At 31.4% G+C, this 15,007-nt stretch overlaps 1 protein-coding gene across 1 annotated transcript; it reads left to right on the forward strand.

The window, feature by feature from the left end:
- Window positions 1-4,564: 4,564 nt before the first annotated feature.
- me31B (ATP-dependent RNA helicase me31b) lies at window positions 4,565-15,007 on the forward strand. Its single transcript, XM_011063800.2, has 8 exons — window positions 4,565-5,120; window positions 6,597-6,771; window positions 7,446-7,652; window positions 7,753-7,924; window positions 8,017-8,167; window positions 9,117-9,312; window positions 9,394-9,564; window positions 9,748-15,007. Exons 2-8 carry the CDS (start codon window positions 6,631-6,633, stop codon window positions 10,042-10,044), a joined length of 1,335 nt encoding a protein of 444 aa, XP_011062102.1. The 5' UTR covers window positions 4,565-5,120; window positions 6,597-6,630; the 3' UTR covers window positions 10,045-15,007.

Genomic DNA, 15,007 nt, shown 5'->3' on the forward strand with positions numbered 1-15,007 from the left:
TTTTACTAATTAAAGTGGTTCTTTAGTAAATCAAGTTATCATAGAAATGTTTAATTTTTTTATTTAATGAAGTTAAAATACTGAAATTGATGTGTGCAAAATTCTACGGTAATTTAACGATAAAATAAAAGAGAAAAGATGTTGAAAATGTAATCTTTCACGTATAACTTAGTAATAAGGCTTGCAGACACTTCTTTGATTAACTGCATACAAATCTTATCATAGACTTTACTAAAAAACAAGATTGTAATAGTTTAAAAAATTATGATTTTAATGGTCACAAAAAAGTAATAGATCAATGGTCATTCCAGAAAGATATTTACGTGCATAAACTTGCATATGAATTTAATCTCGAAAAGTAAATATAATCTTATCTTGTTTTCGTTCGATGAAGATGCTCTTAATTTACTATCGTTTCCATACTATGTTTCATACTTTTTAAGATATGCATATAGTTTTAATATATATTTTATCCAAATTATGCAGACATTTGTAATTTTAAGACCCTGGCGAGGCATCCCAAATTTTCGACACTTTACTAAAGAATCACTTTAAATAATCAAAGAATATTTCAAAATATTTGTAATTGAGATCAATAAAAGGAAGGAAAGAAGTACTTCGTAACATTTGTAGATTGCATGCATAGATCGCAGCCAAAGTTTCAACGATATGTGTTGCGTACCAATGTATTATGTTATAATGTATATGCCATTTTTGACGCGAGCATACGTTATATAATTAAGCTTTGCCATGCTTTACGTTCCTCAACAAAATTTTGGTTTTTTTTTAATGCTTTTAAAAGATAATTTTATGCGCTAATTATTTTATTAACATGATAATTCAGGTTCAAATTGACTAGTGATAGACGAAAAATTTGTACTCAAGCTATAATAATTGCATGAAGTTATACTTTAATTTATGCGACATTCAATGCGACTTGAATCGTTTCTGAGAAAAATGTTAATGTTCGATTTTATATTTAGGATGTCAAACAGCTATTTCATTGCTTATAAAATCTTTAGATTATCTGAAATTAGATTTAAAATAATCTTACATTTAAATTGTTTAATTATTTTAAATCTTATTTAAATTTTATATACATTTAAATATAAAATTTAATTATTAATTTGATAAATATAAATATTATATTATTTTAAACATAAATAAATATAAAGATTATATTATTTTAAATCTAATTTTTTATAATTTCTTATAATTATAATTTATTTCTTATAATTATAAGATTTGGCTAATAAAATAATCGTATATATATCTTTGCATATATCTCTTTTTAAATATTGGGTCATCTAAAAAGTATCGGTACTTTGTCACTAGATATATGACTATCAACACACATCTAATGACAAAAAACCGCGGATACTTTTTAGATGATCCAATATAAGATCTTAATTATATAAAAAATATAATCTCGAGATTTGCTTTGGACTGGATGAAATCTCAATCCTCCGCCAGCAATGTTCGAATTTAAAAAGCATTTTTTGAACAGCTATCTCATCGGAGTTGCTGTCGTGGGCTGTGTAAACATGCAAGGATAAAACGACGCAATAGCGTTGACAGTGCAACTTGAGATGTAAGCAGTCCGAGAGCGAAAGCATCCATAATGATTGCGTTCAGTAGAAAAAGTAGCTTTGGAACTATTATAAAATTCTTTGATGTGATTGGCTCTATCCTTAGTTCCTTACTGGATCTAAATGTATAAATCAGTCATATAGAATGAGTGTTCGGTCTGTAACTTTATCGCCTGTTTTGCTGATTTTAAATGTAATTTATATGTAACAAATATGATCTAGTTTCACTTCGAGCACTTGATATTAACTAGTAATTTTATTAACTTTCTATTAAATTGTCTTTAAATTAAATTAAATTAAATTTCAACAATGTATTTAAAGAATAATGTATTAAATTGGTATAGTATGCATCAAAATTTAATTATAAATACACATATCATGTATATATATATATATATATATATATTTACAAATATCATCGAAATTAAGATAATTTAATAGAAAGTTACTATGGTAGATATCGTATCACAAGTGCACGATGTAAACTAGGCTAATTATTTTTTTCTTCTTTTTTGACAGAGTCAAAATCTTTTTCCAAGATTAAATAAGTATACTGCATTAATATGTGAAGTGGAATTATATCAAGAATGAAAACAATTGTTTCAATTTAGATCTTTATCATTTCTTAATCCAATAATCCAATACGGTATCAATACCGTAATAAAATTTATTTGATATAAAAACTTTTTAATCTGTACTTACGAAATTGTGATCTACAGACTATAAATAATTTATATGAACGCAAACAATGTGGAGTTCTTAAAATTAGACTTACGTCTGTTTATACCAATGTAGTTTAATTTTAATTTCAATTCGACAATATAACTCTTCATCTTTTTCTAATTCTAAAAATTATAAAAAGATGAAGAGTAATTAGTTGAACTGAGATTAAAGTTAATCTACATTGATATAGAAATGAAAATTAGACATTTAGTTAAAACGCTGTTATTTTGTGGAAATTTATGTACTTATATATGTGCGCGAGATATTGCTATAATATACAATATAAAGATACGTCGTATTGAACCGTCAGAAGCGAGAAATGACACGTTAATTTTTGTTACGTGCCATTTGTAAATATTCAAAGACAATTTGAATGAAACAAAATAATGAGATTACTTTAAAACATTTGTAAAAACGGAAACACATTATGATTATCTCCCTTGACAATCAGTAAATAATCGTAAAAAAAGTGATAAAAGACACGTGTAAGTTCAAATAGATTATGCATACGCATTGAAAAGCATTTCATGTGCCTTTTATAACTTTATGATTATTTACTGACTGTCAGGAGGGATAAGGATAGCTTTCATCCATTTTTTAGCGAAATTATTTAAAAACGATCTTATCATTTCGTTTTATCTAAATTGTCTTTATTTATAAATGACACGTAATAAATTAACGTGTCCTTTCTCGTGTCGCTTCTGACGCGTAACAATTCAATATGGCTGTAACTATAACTCAGAATTAGTGTAGTCTTAATAAGAGTTAGGACAATGTAGTCGCAACTTTTGATTGATTGCCAGAATCCGCCATATATAATAGTTAACCGCTAGTTTCAAATGAATTGCAATAGTCAACACAACCGTGAATTACAAGCAAATTGCAAAAAATCATGTATTTGATGTTATCCTTCATATTTCCGTCATTATCTGACGCTGGCAGTATAACATTTATACGATATTTGTTAAAGAATGTTACTTCTAACGATACATGCTCATTTAATTGAACCACCGACAAAATATTATCAAAGACCATCAACTCTGGACATATTTTCGGTGGTATAAAAAGGGCCCGAAGGTAATTGAAGAATTGACATTATCGATAATTGATATAAATTTACCATTATCAACATAAATATTTGACTAATACATTATTAAATTCATAATTTTTTATTACATAAATGCTCCTAAATAAATATGCATACTTGTAAAGCTGTAGTATCCTATATATTGTCGAAAAAAATTACAATTTTTTCTCTGCAGTTACTATCTTTGTTGATAATCAAACTTTGACGATAACACTGAAATCAAAATTTTAAAGAAAAATCAAGTATTATTGAGTTCTAAATGCATAAATACATCTACTAAATTAATAAATCATAAAATTAATGCAATATTATCAGTTTTTAATTCTTTATTATTTCAATATTCACAATTCGACGCGAATTCTCATAAGGATTGGTCTTTAATAATATCTCGTCAGTGATTGAACTCAGCTATACGTTTGACGTTTCTATAGTCTCTGCAATATTTGGCTATTAATGGCGACGGTTTGTCTTAATTCTTATTATAGGAACATTCAGGAACCTTAACTGTTAGGGCCATTCCACATTTCTGTGATAAAGACAAACGTAAAATGCGATTGGATGATTTTCTTTATGCATATGTTATGCGACTATGCAAGTTTGTATGGAATGGCCTTTACGTTTAAATATAAGACCAGTTATATAACCGGTTTATTGGTTTAATGGAATATTTAATTTATTTAAAACTAAACTTAAAAGACGATTTTGAAGATATAAGATTGGACTATGAATTGCACTTTTGATTTCGCCAGCAACACGTCTTCCCTTCCATACCTGGCACACGGAGATTGGTCAATTTCCGGCATACAATTCGAACTACGTGATTCGTGTTACAAGACGTTGCCGGGTCTGTTCTCTATACCGCAAAAGCTTAAACACAATAGGCACAGGCAACAATGAATAACGAGCCATCTAATTAGAGCTCTGGTGTGTAAATTCGATATTATATTCCAGAGCTCTGATTGGACAGTTTATTACTCTCTGTGCCTATTGTATTTAAGCCTTATTACGTTATATTCGCCGTTTTATCTGAAATCAAAACACAGGACATATATACGATTGAAGATGGATTGAAAAAGGGAAAAGACAGAAGATACGAGGAATTCAGCTGTAAAGAACAAATCTGTTGGTATGTTTTGTTCTCCGCAATCGATCGCAAGTTTCTCATGAGAACCGTCTTAAAACAACGCCTGGCGGACGATATTCCATAGTCGTTACGTTATCTTGTTTCTGTTATTCTTTCATGGTACGGATCGTGTACACCGAACAAGCAATAATCGTCGCTCGCATTCGACGCAGTGCATCAGTCGGGATTTCGAGATACTGAAAGCGGAACGCAAATCACAAGTCGCAGAGACAGACCGAAAGACTGATAGTCGGGACCGCGTGTTATACACGAGAACGCTTTTTTTCCGAAGCGTAACGAGTAAAGAAGCGATAGAGGTAGAGCGAGAGGGAGAGCGAGAGAGTGTGAGAGAGTGTGAGTGTGAGAGAGAGAGAGGGCGAGAGAGAGAGAGAGAGCGTGAGTGTGTGAGGAGAGCGAAGCGACAGCGCGGCATTGCACCGTAGAGGAAAACGGTGCTCCGACGCGGTCACTGGCGCTGCGAGAAGTCGGCGAAATCATTGACATTGGGGAACGGCCATTTTGGCGTGTTGTTTCTCACCGATCGAGTGCTCGAGGCGTGCATACATACACACGGAATCGACGTCCATTCGTTTTCAAGGTAAGTGAGGAACACGCGGACGAAGGTGCGCGTCCACTCGCGACTCCCGCATTCCATCGTTCCCGTCGACCCGGCGTCTCCTCGCGCTAATATCAATTGATTTCGGCGCCGGGCCTTAACGATATTTGCCCCGAGGGCCTTTCCGTTGCCTCTCGAGAAACTTGCCAGCGTGAAACGAGATGTTCCAGTCGCGATCTGACCTATAAAAAAAAAAAGAGAAAAAAAAGAAACCCCCTTAGAGCGATTAGCGTTCGTTGAAACCACGCGGGAACAGAGCGAGCTGACCACGGTATATTTAACGCGCAAATCGCATTCACGAGTCTGACCTTATCGACGGTTCGAACGGTTGCGCGTTTGAAATTCCCCCGAATTCGACGAGCGGCGTATCTGTTACCGTTAATTAAGAGCAAACTCGCGATTAAACGAGCAGCGATACCTTCTGTTGTCGTTTCTCTTTGAATTTCTGTACCTTCAAAGATTAAGTTTCATCATTCGGAGATATAACGAGATAAATTTTAATATCGAGATTGTTCCTTTGTTTCTTCGTCGCGTACGAGTAAGACTTTGAATACATTCCGCACACAATACGTTTCAACCATATGAATCTTGAAGCACTGAAAGCCTCTCCTTTTTAACATATATTATTTATTGCACGATTAAAATGAAAGTTTACTTGAATCTATAATCTTTTTGTATACTTTAAAATTAGCTTATATAATTCTTTCTTTCTATGACCTGGTTGCACCAATGTTACTTTGACTGTTGACTTTAAGCAAGACTTAAATCTCTCTGTCTCGTTTTAAAGTGAAAGAAAGACGGAGAGAGTTTTAAGCCTTGCTTAAAATCAAAGTAATGTTGATGCAATTGGGCCTAAGGGGATTAAAATAGATTAATATATTATATAAACAGCTATGCAATTTTCATTTAATTGTTTAATAAATTTTGTGCTAATTAGAAGTTACAAATGAAAGAGAAATCAAATTTTTTGTAGCACAGTTAACTGTTTCATCTACAAAGTATTTATACTTGTGCCTTCTATATCCAAACACACAAAAACACTTGGCATATTTGAATGTATTCATAACGAACACAGTATCTAAAGACATACAGTCACTGTAGGTCAATTTTGTTTGGTTTTGTTCCCCTTCTGACTTTCTATTCAGACGTTATTACAAATTTTGATACATACTTTTGAATATGTTTATAAGATCAGAGCTGTTATGGTATAATTGTTAATATAATTAATATTATTTATAAGGCGTGCAATGCCTTATCAATATAAATATTTTATAACGGAAAAATACGAATTGACAGAAAAGCATAATAAATGAATGTATGTGTGGCATTAAATTTTACAAAAATTGCACAAAGAAATTATTGTGATAATTTTAAGTAGTGTACATGTATATATATGTATATATATATGTATATATGTGTACAGATAATGATGTTTTCTCTCTTCTTTTTTTTTGTCAGGAAAAGATAGTAGACATACTACAATATTTCCAAAATGATGACCGAAACGCATATGAACTCTAATCATATGTTAAACTCTGGTTTATCTAACAAATCAGAGATAGATAAAATGGATGATGTAGGTTGGAAAGCGAAATTAAAGATTCCACCAAAGGATAAAAGAATTAAAACAAGTGTGAGTTGATACAAAAAAGTTGATATAAAGGTTGATAAATTGAATGAAAATTACTAAGTAAGAAGAAATTAATAAATTTTTATATTTTTAAATTTGAATTATTCTCAATTTATTTCAAACGATAAAACAATTAAAATAAGTATCAGTTGATAAAAAAAGAGAAAAGTTGATAAATTAATAAATTACTAAATAAGGAAAAATTAATAAATTTTTATGTTCAAATCTGGATTATCTCTTAATTTATTAAAAAATTTTTTTTTAGATAAAAAATGAATATTTGAAGAATATAAAAACAAAGAGCTACGAGTCTAAGATTAATCGTTGTAAAATAAAAATTTTTTAAATCGTTAATAAATAAACATGTCATCTAGTTAAAATGATAATGATCCAACAGGGATCGAAATGTTTGTTTTGTTTTGTTTGTTACCGGCAAATTAAAGTTTATATTTTAACTAGATGACATGTTTATTAACGGTTTAAAAAATTTTTATTTTATAACGATTAATCTTAGGCTCGTAGTCCTTTGTCTTTGTTTTTTAAATTTATTGAGCCTTATTACTGTTATAGTTGAATTTTTGAAATTAATTAATTTTACTATTATCTCTGTAGATAGAAATTCTTGAAAGCATTCAAGTTTTTTAAATTGAAATTTACTTTTGAAATATACATTACAGGATGTTACCGACACACGTGGTAACGAATTTGAAGAATTTTGCCTAAAACGTGAATTATTGATGGGAATTTTTGAAAAGGGATGGGAGAAGCCATCACCGATCCAAGAAGCTAGTATTCCCATTGCACTTTCTGGTAAGGACATCTTGGCACGTGCGAAAAATGGAACTGGTAAAACTGGAGCATATTCAATTCCAGTGCTGGAACAGGTACGATAAATCGGCGAAAGAGAAGTATGATAAAGATGTTTACTTGAAAAAAAATTTGTTTTGAATGTTGTATGCTTAATGTCATACATTGCTGTTTTAGGTTGACCCAAGGAAAGACGTAATCCAAGCACTGGTAATTGTGCCTACAAGAGAATTAGCACTACAAACATCACAGATTTGTATTGAGCTCGCAAAACACATGGATATAAAAGTTATGGTTACTACTGGAGGAACCAACTTACGAGACGACATTATGAGGATTTATCAAAAAGGTAAGATATCTACAGTAAAGTGTAAATAATTTATCAATAATCTGCATTAAATTAATTTACCGATGTATAACTCGCGTAATTTACACTTTCAGTGCAAGTGATAATCGCAACGCCAGGAAGGATCCTTGATCTAATGGAAAAGAATGTAGCAAATATGGAACATTGTAAAATTCTAGTTTTGGACGAAGCAGACAAACTGCTGTCACAAGACTTTAAAGGAATGTTGGATCATGTAATATCGAGGTATGTCTGTACAAAAATACATTTTATTTTACACAGAATTTCTTTATTTAACCATACACTCCTTTTATGGTAGATGGATATCTATGACAGGGGGGTTGCCACAAAACTGGAAATCAGGGAAATATCAGGGAAATTGAAAATGGTCAGAGAAATCAGGGAAAAGTCAGGGAATTTTGCAAAATCTGGAAAATTAAAATTCTTGGCTTTAAAGAAGTTTAATATGCGTACTTCATATCTACGCAGTTTTGGAATACTACCAACTTAACAATTAAATACAAGCAGTGTCAGCAACACTAATAGTAATTTACATAGATATGTTAAATTGCTTTCTCAACAAAATATTTGATTTCCAAATCGGGACAAAAATACAAAAGAATTCAAAATATTGAAATCATTAGGGAAAATTATGAAATTTTATTCTGGAAATTAGGGAAAAATTATGGAATTTTAGGATGAGACATTTGTGATAATCTTGTAAGAATATGCAGAAAAATATCTCAAATTTAATATTTTTAAGTATGAGAGACAATTAAAGTTGAAGCAATTATAACATGTTTATTTCATGCACTCATACTTGTAATGCTACATTTTATATTTAATTAAATTGCCTGAAATGTGAAATGTCTTATCGAATTGAGGTATGTTGCAACATATTCGCATTCTCTAGTGCGTCAAACTGACTAATCAAAGTGACTAACTTTAATTGGCTCTCGCATAAAGATTTACCAAAGTTTTACTATTTATTTCATTCGCAATTTTAATTTATGTTGTTACCATACTTTCCACTGGGTATTATTAAATGTAATAAATTTTGCTAATATAGAAATGTTTACTTACGTCATACGCGTAATAAAATACTATCAGTTATTGAAAATAACATTTATACTACTCACTGCTCTTTATTGGTATTACTTCCTGATATTTATTAGTTGTATTATTTTCCTTATAGATTACCACACGAACGTCAGATTCTGCTGTATTCAGCAACGTTTCCTTTAACTGTGAAACAATTTATGGAAAAACACTTAAGAGATCCATATGAGATTAATTTAATGGAAGAGTTGACTTTAAAAGGCGTAACACAATACTACGCTTTTGTACAGGAACGACAAAAAGTTCACTGCCTTAACACGCTATTCTCCAAGGTAATGTTAATAAACTGAATTTAATTTTAATTTGATGCATGTATTCAAAGTAAATGTATTATTAATTTATATATTTTATAGCTGCAAATAACGCAAAGCATAATCTTCTGTAATTCAACGCAACGTGTCGAATTGTTGGCTAAGAAAATAACAGATCTTGGATATTGCTGTTATTATATACACGCGAAAATGGCGCAGGCACACCGAAATCGCGTATTCCATGATTTCCGTGCAGGATTATGCCGAAATCTCGTAAGTTAATCAAAAGATGTCCACATTTTTACTTTGCAAAATCTTATTTACATTTTAACTATATACGTAATAATTACGTTATCTGTCAAGTGATATACATACTGAACAAATTATACTAGTGTATCTATATGTGATTCAACTGTTTATTAAAATTTTTATTAAATCTAAATTCTTTTTTTATAGGTGAGCAGTGATCTATTTACTCGTGGTATTGATGTTCAAGCTGTGAACGTCGTAATCAACTTTGACTTTCCGAAGATGGCAGAGACATATCTGCATCGAATCGGCCGATCTGGAAGATTTGGCCACTTAGGTATAGCAATTAACCTAATCACGTATGAAGATCGCTTCAATCTACATCGTATCGAACAAGAGCTTGGAACAGAAATTAAACCTATCCCAAAGGTGATAGACCCCAGTTTGTATGTGGCGAGACCAGAAGACAATAATAGTATGGAAGAGGGTAATGTGTCCAAGTAGTTTCGATGCACTGTGGTAAAACGAAGCTTTACACACGCTCAAAGAGTTTAAAGTGTGTGAAAGTGTGTCAAAAAGTGAGTTCACTTGTAAATAAAGCGTACTATGTATGAGTAATAATGAGCTGAGTGATTGAAGTGTCGCGTAAATGTCGATGCGAATCTTTGTACATAAATACATTTAAATGTACATAAGCTAAAACAAATCAGAGTCAAGCCATTATCAAGATGCACAATATGTAAACAGATATGTGAATAACATAATAATCAATCATTGCATTTTATCATAACTGTAAATATTACATGCGAGGACATACAATATCGTTTTAATAGAGGATTTTTATACAACGGCTTCATTCTTCCAGTATTTTTTTTCTTCTGTTGTTCTTTAACGATGAAGAAAAAGGGCATATGATTTAGAAAATCTATCGGGCCAATCTCACCGAGTACAACATAACGATTCACGTGCTCATTACTTTTGTACTGTCATGCATATATATATAAATTGTCCTTGACATCAATAAGGTCGTGTATATATATAAATATATATAAATAAATTGCCCTTAGCGATTTATAAAATTTGGATATATTAAATATCAGTTGTAATATTTGATCATGGCTTGATTTTGCTATTTGTCAAGATTGTAATACAACTCTGAAATTCAAATCACTTGTCAACACTTAAACTGTCTCTTTTCTGTTTATTCAACAGCTAGTGAAATTTTCTTTTTCTTTTTTTTTTTTAAATGCAATTTGATTTTCTTTTTACCATGTCGTGATTGAGAATCAGAGGTTGTACAATTGACTAGTTTTATATAATTATTTTTTATAAAGAACTGGCTGGTGGACTCTCCACAACAATAATAGAGATTCTATGGCTGATGCTGATAATAATATATGTCCAATCACAGCCTATATTTAATTATACAACAGTTTATCGGGGGCTAAAATTGAATTTAACAAAAATTGTGAAGGTTGCTAAAATTAATGGAAATGCGCGAAAGACGGAATACATGAATCGCAAGTGAATGCACATGAAGACGCAACTCACACTGGAATGTGAATGTAAGGTGAAGCATTATGAATGAATACTCTATCTGTCGTGAAAGATAAAATAACTGCCAAAGTTATTGTATTGATATCGACATAGAATCTCTAGAGATCTCCATAAAAATATGGATAAGCACGAAGAAGAGTAAAAGAGGTGCAGGAAATTAATGTTTCGTATGCATGACTATACTTAAAATTTAAGAATTCGAAAGCCACCAGCCAATATGACTTAGGTTTTTGGATGTGAAAAGTATGGAACAATCTGCGCTACTAAAATATTTCATATTTGAGAGGAAAGAATCCTCTTTGAATGGAATATTGGTGATACAGAAGCAGGTTTAAAATGTATTTAGGGCTGTAATATCAGAAACTGTGAGCTTATCACGGGAAAAACTGTAGATAATAGATAAACAGTAATGAGTTAACTGCTGACACAAAAAAAAGAAAATGAAATTGCTAACAATTGGACATTTAAACTGATTTGTATAGAATAGTGATCTGGACGAATGGTTGTTCATGCTCGCTGCCTTCAACCTTCGACCAATATACGTAATTTTTGTTTATAGCGACACCAAGTATATGGCTTAAGTTTGACGCAAGTTCAAAATACATTTTCGAGTTCAGATATATTCCGCGAGTCTCCATTTTCGTAGAGTACAATCGTAGCTCTGCTAGTTAAATGTCAAGAAATAGATTCGCATTTTTGTGAAATCTAATGTAAATGAATATATGCGTTATCATACTCACGAATTAGCTTATCATGTGCTTTGCACATTGTCTTGTGGTCTTGCAAGATAATTTATTTCGCATATACGACTCTACGATTCTGGAAAATTTATACATTCTTGATCGCAAATGCCATAAATCTAACTCGTCAATGTAATATGAAAAAAGAAGTCTTTAGGTAAACATCATTGCGCGATTATCGCTTTTGTTTACCACGGATTTATAAGTTGCAAAACAATCGTTTATCGAGGATTTATTGCAAAGCGAGTTTTTAGTTGCAAAATGATCGCAACCGGGTAATAAGTTGCAAAATAATGGCAATTGGACGATGAGTTGCAAAATAATCGCAATCGGGTAAAATTGCTAAATCACAACTGAATTATAAGTTGCAAAGTGATCGCATTTGCGACTTATTACCCGATTTGCAGACATGTATACGTGCATTCGTGATCTATGCGCGATTGAATGAAAAAGGGGTAAATTAATGTAATATAATGAATCACGCAAAGATTATTGCGTGAAACGGAAAGCAGTACTATAATTGAAATACGTCAAAATATGATGTACCAAACCGCGTCTATTTTATTTTAAATTTCTATTTGCTTCCTCGATTGTCTTTGATTCGGCAAAATTTTTCTAACAACGTATTTAGCTACCGTTATAACTATAGGGGCAGATAAATATCGAATAAGAAGTCAGTATTGATATTGCAACAACTTTGTTATCGGTAATGTCCATTAACGATTACAATCGGATAATCTACTCACAACACTGTCTTCTACTTAATGGAGATAACGAAAACAAAAATAATCTGCCAGATAATAATGGTGCCGTTGACCACATATAATATGAACAACCAGAGCAGACCGGAAGACCAGCAATTATATCTGCTACGATTTAATAATTTATTAAGTTCTTTTTTGTGTCACTGTTGCAAAGATACTGTAATGAATTAAATTAACGTGCGATCTTGTTGATCAAATGATCTGTCGCCCACTGCATATTAATTTGATCAATCGGAATCTCATCTGATTGCGTCATAGTCTAATATTACGGTCCCTCTTCATTTTTATTATCTACTTAATATATAAACAAAACGTAAATGGGTTCAATGTAATAACAGTCGTTTCGCCAAACAATTTAATCTGCGAAATGTTCCCATTTACAAACTACAAAAATTTGCTCTTATTCTATTAGCTTCTATTGTTTTGCTTATATGGCGATTCTTTGAAAATTTTTTTGGCAATATTACGTAGACTAAGAAGAAAATACTTAGTCTTACTGTGCTGTAATTGGAAACATCGATAGATCCATTGTATGGAGTCTATTTTGCGAAATGTATTTTATTCAACTTTTGAAAGAGTCAATTAGCTCGTACTAATACACAAGCATAAAGAATCTTTCATTTTTTTAAATAAGAATTTTACAAACTATTCTATATTATAATCAAAATTATTTCCTAATACTTCTTAATGATTTCATAATGATCGATGCACGATGTTTGTATATTTCAAAGACTTGTAAACAAAAAATCCATTTATTGATATTAAAATTCTATAAAATTGCGTGCTGTACTTGACTCTTTCTAAAGAATGATGTTTATGCGAGGTATATAAACTTAGAAAAAAGTGGGCTTAAAAAATCCAAAAAAAAAAAAGAACATTGATTAGCAATGTTATATGAACAGACTGAAGAACGTGGTAATTTTATAATCTATTCTCTCTTGCAGCCGTACTTTATACATATATTATCGTTCTTATATTCCAAATTACAGACGAGTATCCTTTTTGCGAAAAAAAATGCTGGAAAATAAGTTGATGCCTGTTTCGCAGCTGCAAGTTGCCAAAGTAAATATTTTTTACTTTGGTATTTTTTACCACGTCTTCATGTTTGATTCATGAAATATATCCAAGTGCGGTTTGCAACCAATCTTGAATATAACAAGGAGTGCCCTTGATATGAAAGTAAGCGAATGTAATTCGTACGACGTATAGAAATACGATTTCGGAAGTAAATGTGTTAACATCCGGGTAACGTGCGAGAATTGTGTAGGACTCTCCAATTCCATCCGGGGGAGGGTAAATTCTACTTCTCAATGTCTACGATTTAAATCGTAAGTGTGAAGGGGAACATCTTGAGAACGAGCTCTCTAACAGCATCTCGTAGATCTCGTACCTTCGCCTGAATTATTTCCATTGGTTAACCCAATGTGGCGAGCTGTGTGCAAGCACATTCCCAACAAACGAACCGAGAATCGATCGCATCGAAAGTTTAACATCTAAATGAACAATCCGCGTTCGAATAACATACGCAGCTCGATTAATAATATTGGAATTAGATCTCCAATATACGTGAAATATAAAAAAAAAAAAAAAGTATAATTCGTTTGAAATGTAAAACAGTATCAGTTTATCAACTATCCATGCTTACCGTTTTGTTAAAGAACTTATTATTATATACACTTGTTTATCAAATTGCGGAATCAATCATCCAAATGGCATACCTGATGAACGGCTACTATAATGATTAATGTGATACTATTTTGTTATTATTAATATTATTGCTACTATTATTAACGAGATATGAACCAAGATTTTTCGACAATGTGTAACGGACATCGATTTATTTTGTGACGTTGAAATCTGAGTTTCGGTTATTCGTAAATTATACAAGCAGCATAAGATTGCGAAATTTTTCTTACATATCTTTGCTGTGTTTAAATTTTATAATTGATACAATTAGGATTACATAATTAATGAAACAGGAAAGTGCGTCCCTAAAGAATATGATAAAATGATTTCGCGATATTATGCAACTTGCATATCATTTACAAATAACTCGCGACTCGTGCGTAATTGTGCGCAGATGAAATACTTTTCCTGTATTTCTGATTTTTATGTGCATTTGTCAAGACAATTATTCTCGTTAGGTGTTACCGTTTTTTTGAAAGCAATCCGTAAATGGTATAAAACAAAATTATTCAAAAAATTTTCTTGTTCTACGTAACGTTATCATTTTTCTTTCTCCAAATTGTAAAGATGGGTTTGCGCGTGACTATAAAACATTTTTTTTTTATTTGTCTTCGCGATTTTGTTAGCACAAACCCATTCTATAATGAGTCGTATGTCAATTTTGTTTCCTTGAAAGGACAGAACTGTCTCTTAATAAAAATTCTGTTTCAGTACACACGA

This window comes from Acromyrmex echinatior, chromosome 19 (assembly GCF_024713525.1).
Source record: "Acromyrmex echinatior isolate Ae372 chromosome 19, ASM2471352v2, whole genome shotgun sequence".
Lineage (NCBI taxonomy): Eukaryota > Metazoa > Arthropoda > Insecta > Hymenoptera > Formicidae > Acromyrmex > Acromyrmex echinatior.

Coding starts and splice junctions, on each gene's coding strand:
- me31B (XM_011063800.2), top strand. CDS start 6,631: ATGATGACCGAAACGCATATGAACTCTAATCATATGTTAAACTCTGGT. Junction 6,772..7,445: donor ATAAAAGAATTAAAACAAGT/GTGAGTTGATAC, acceptor TATACATTACAG/GATGTTACCGACACACGTGG. Junction 9,313..9,393: donor TTAACACGCTATTCTCCAAG/GTAATGTTAATA, acceptor TATATTTTATAG/CTGCAAATAACGCAAAGCAT.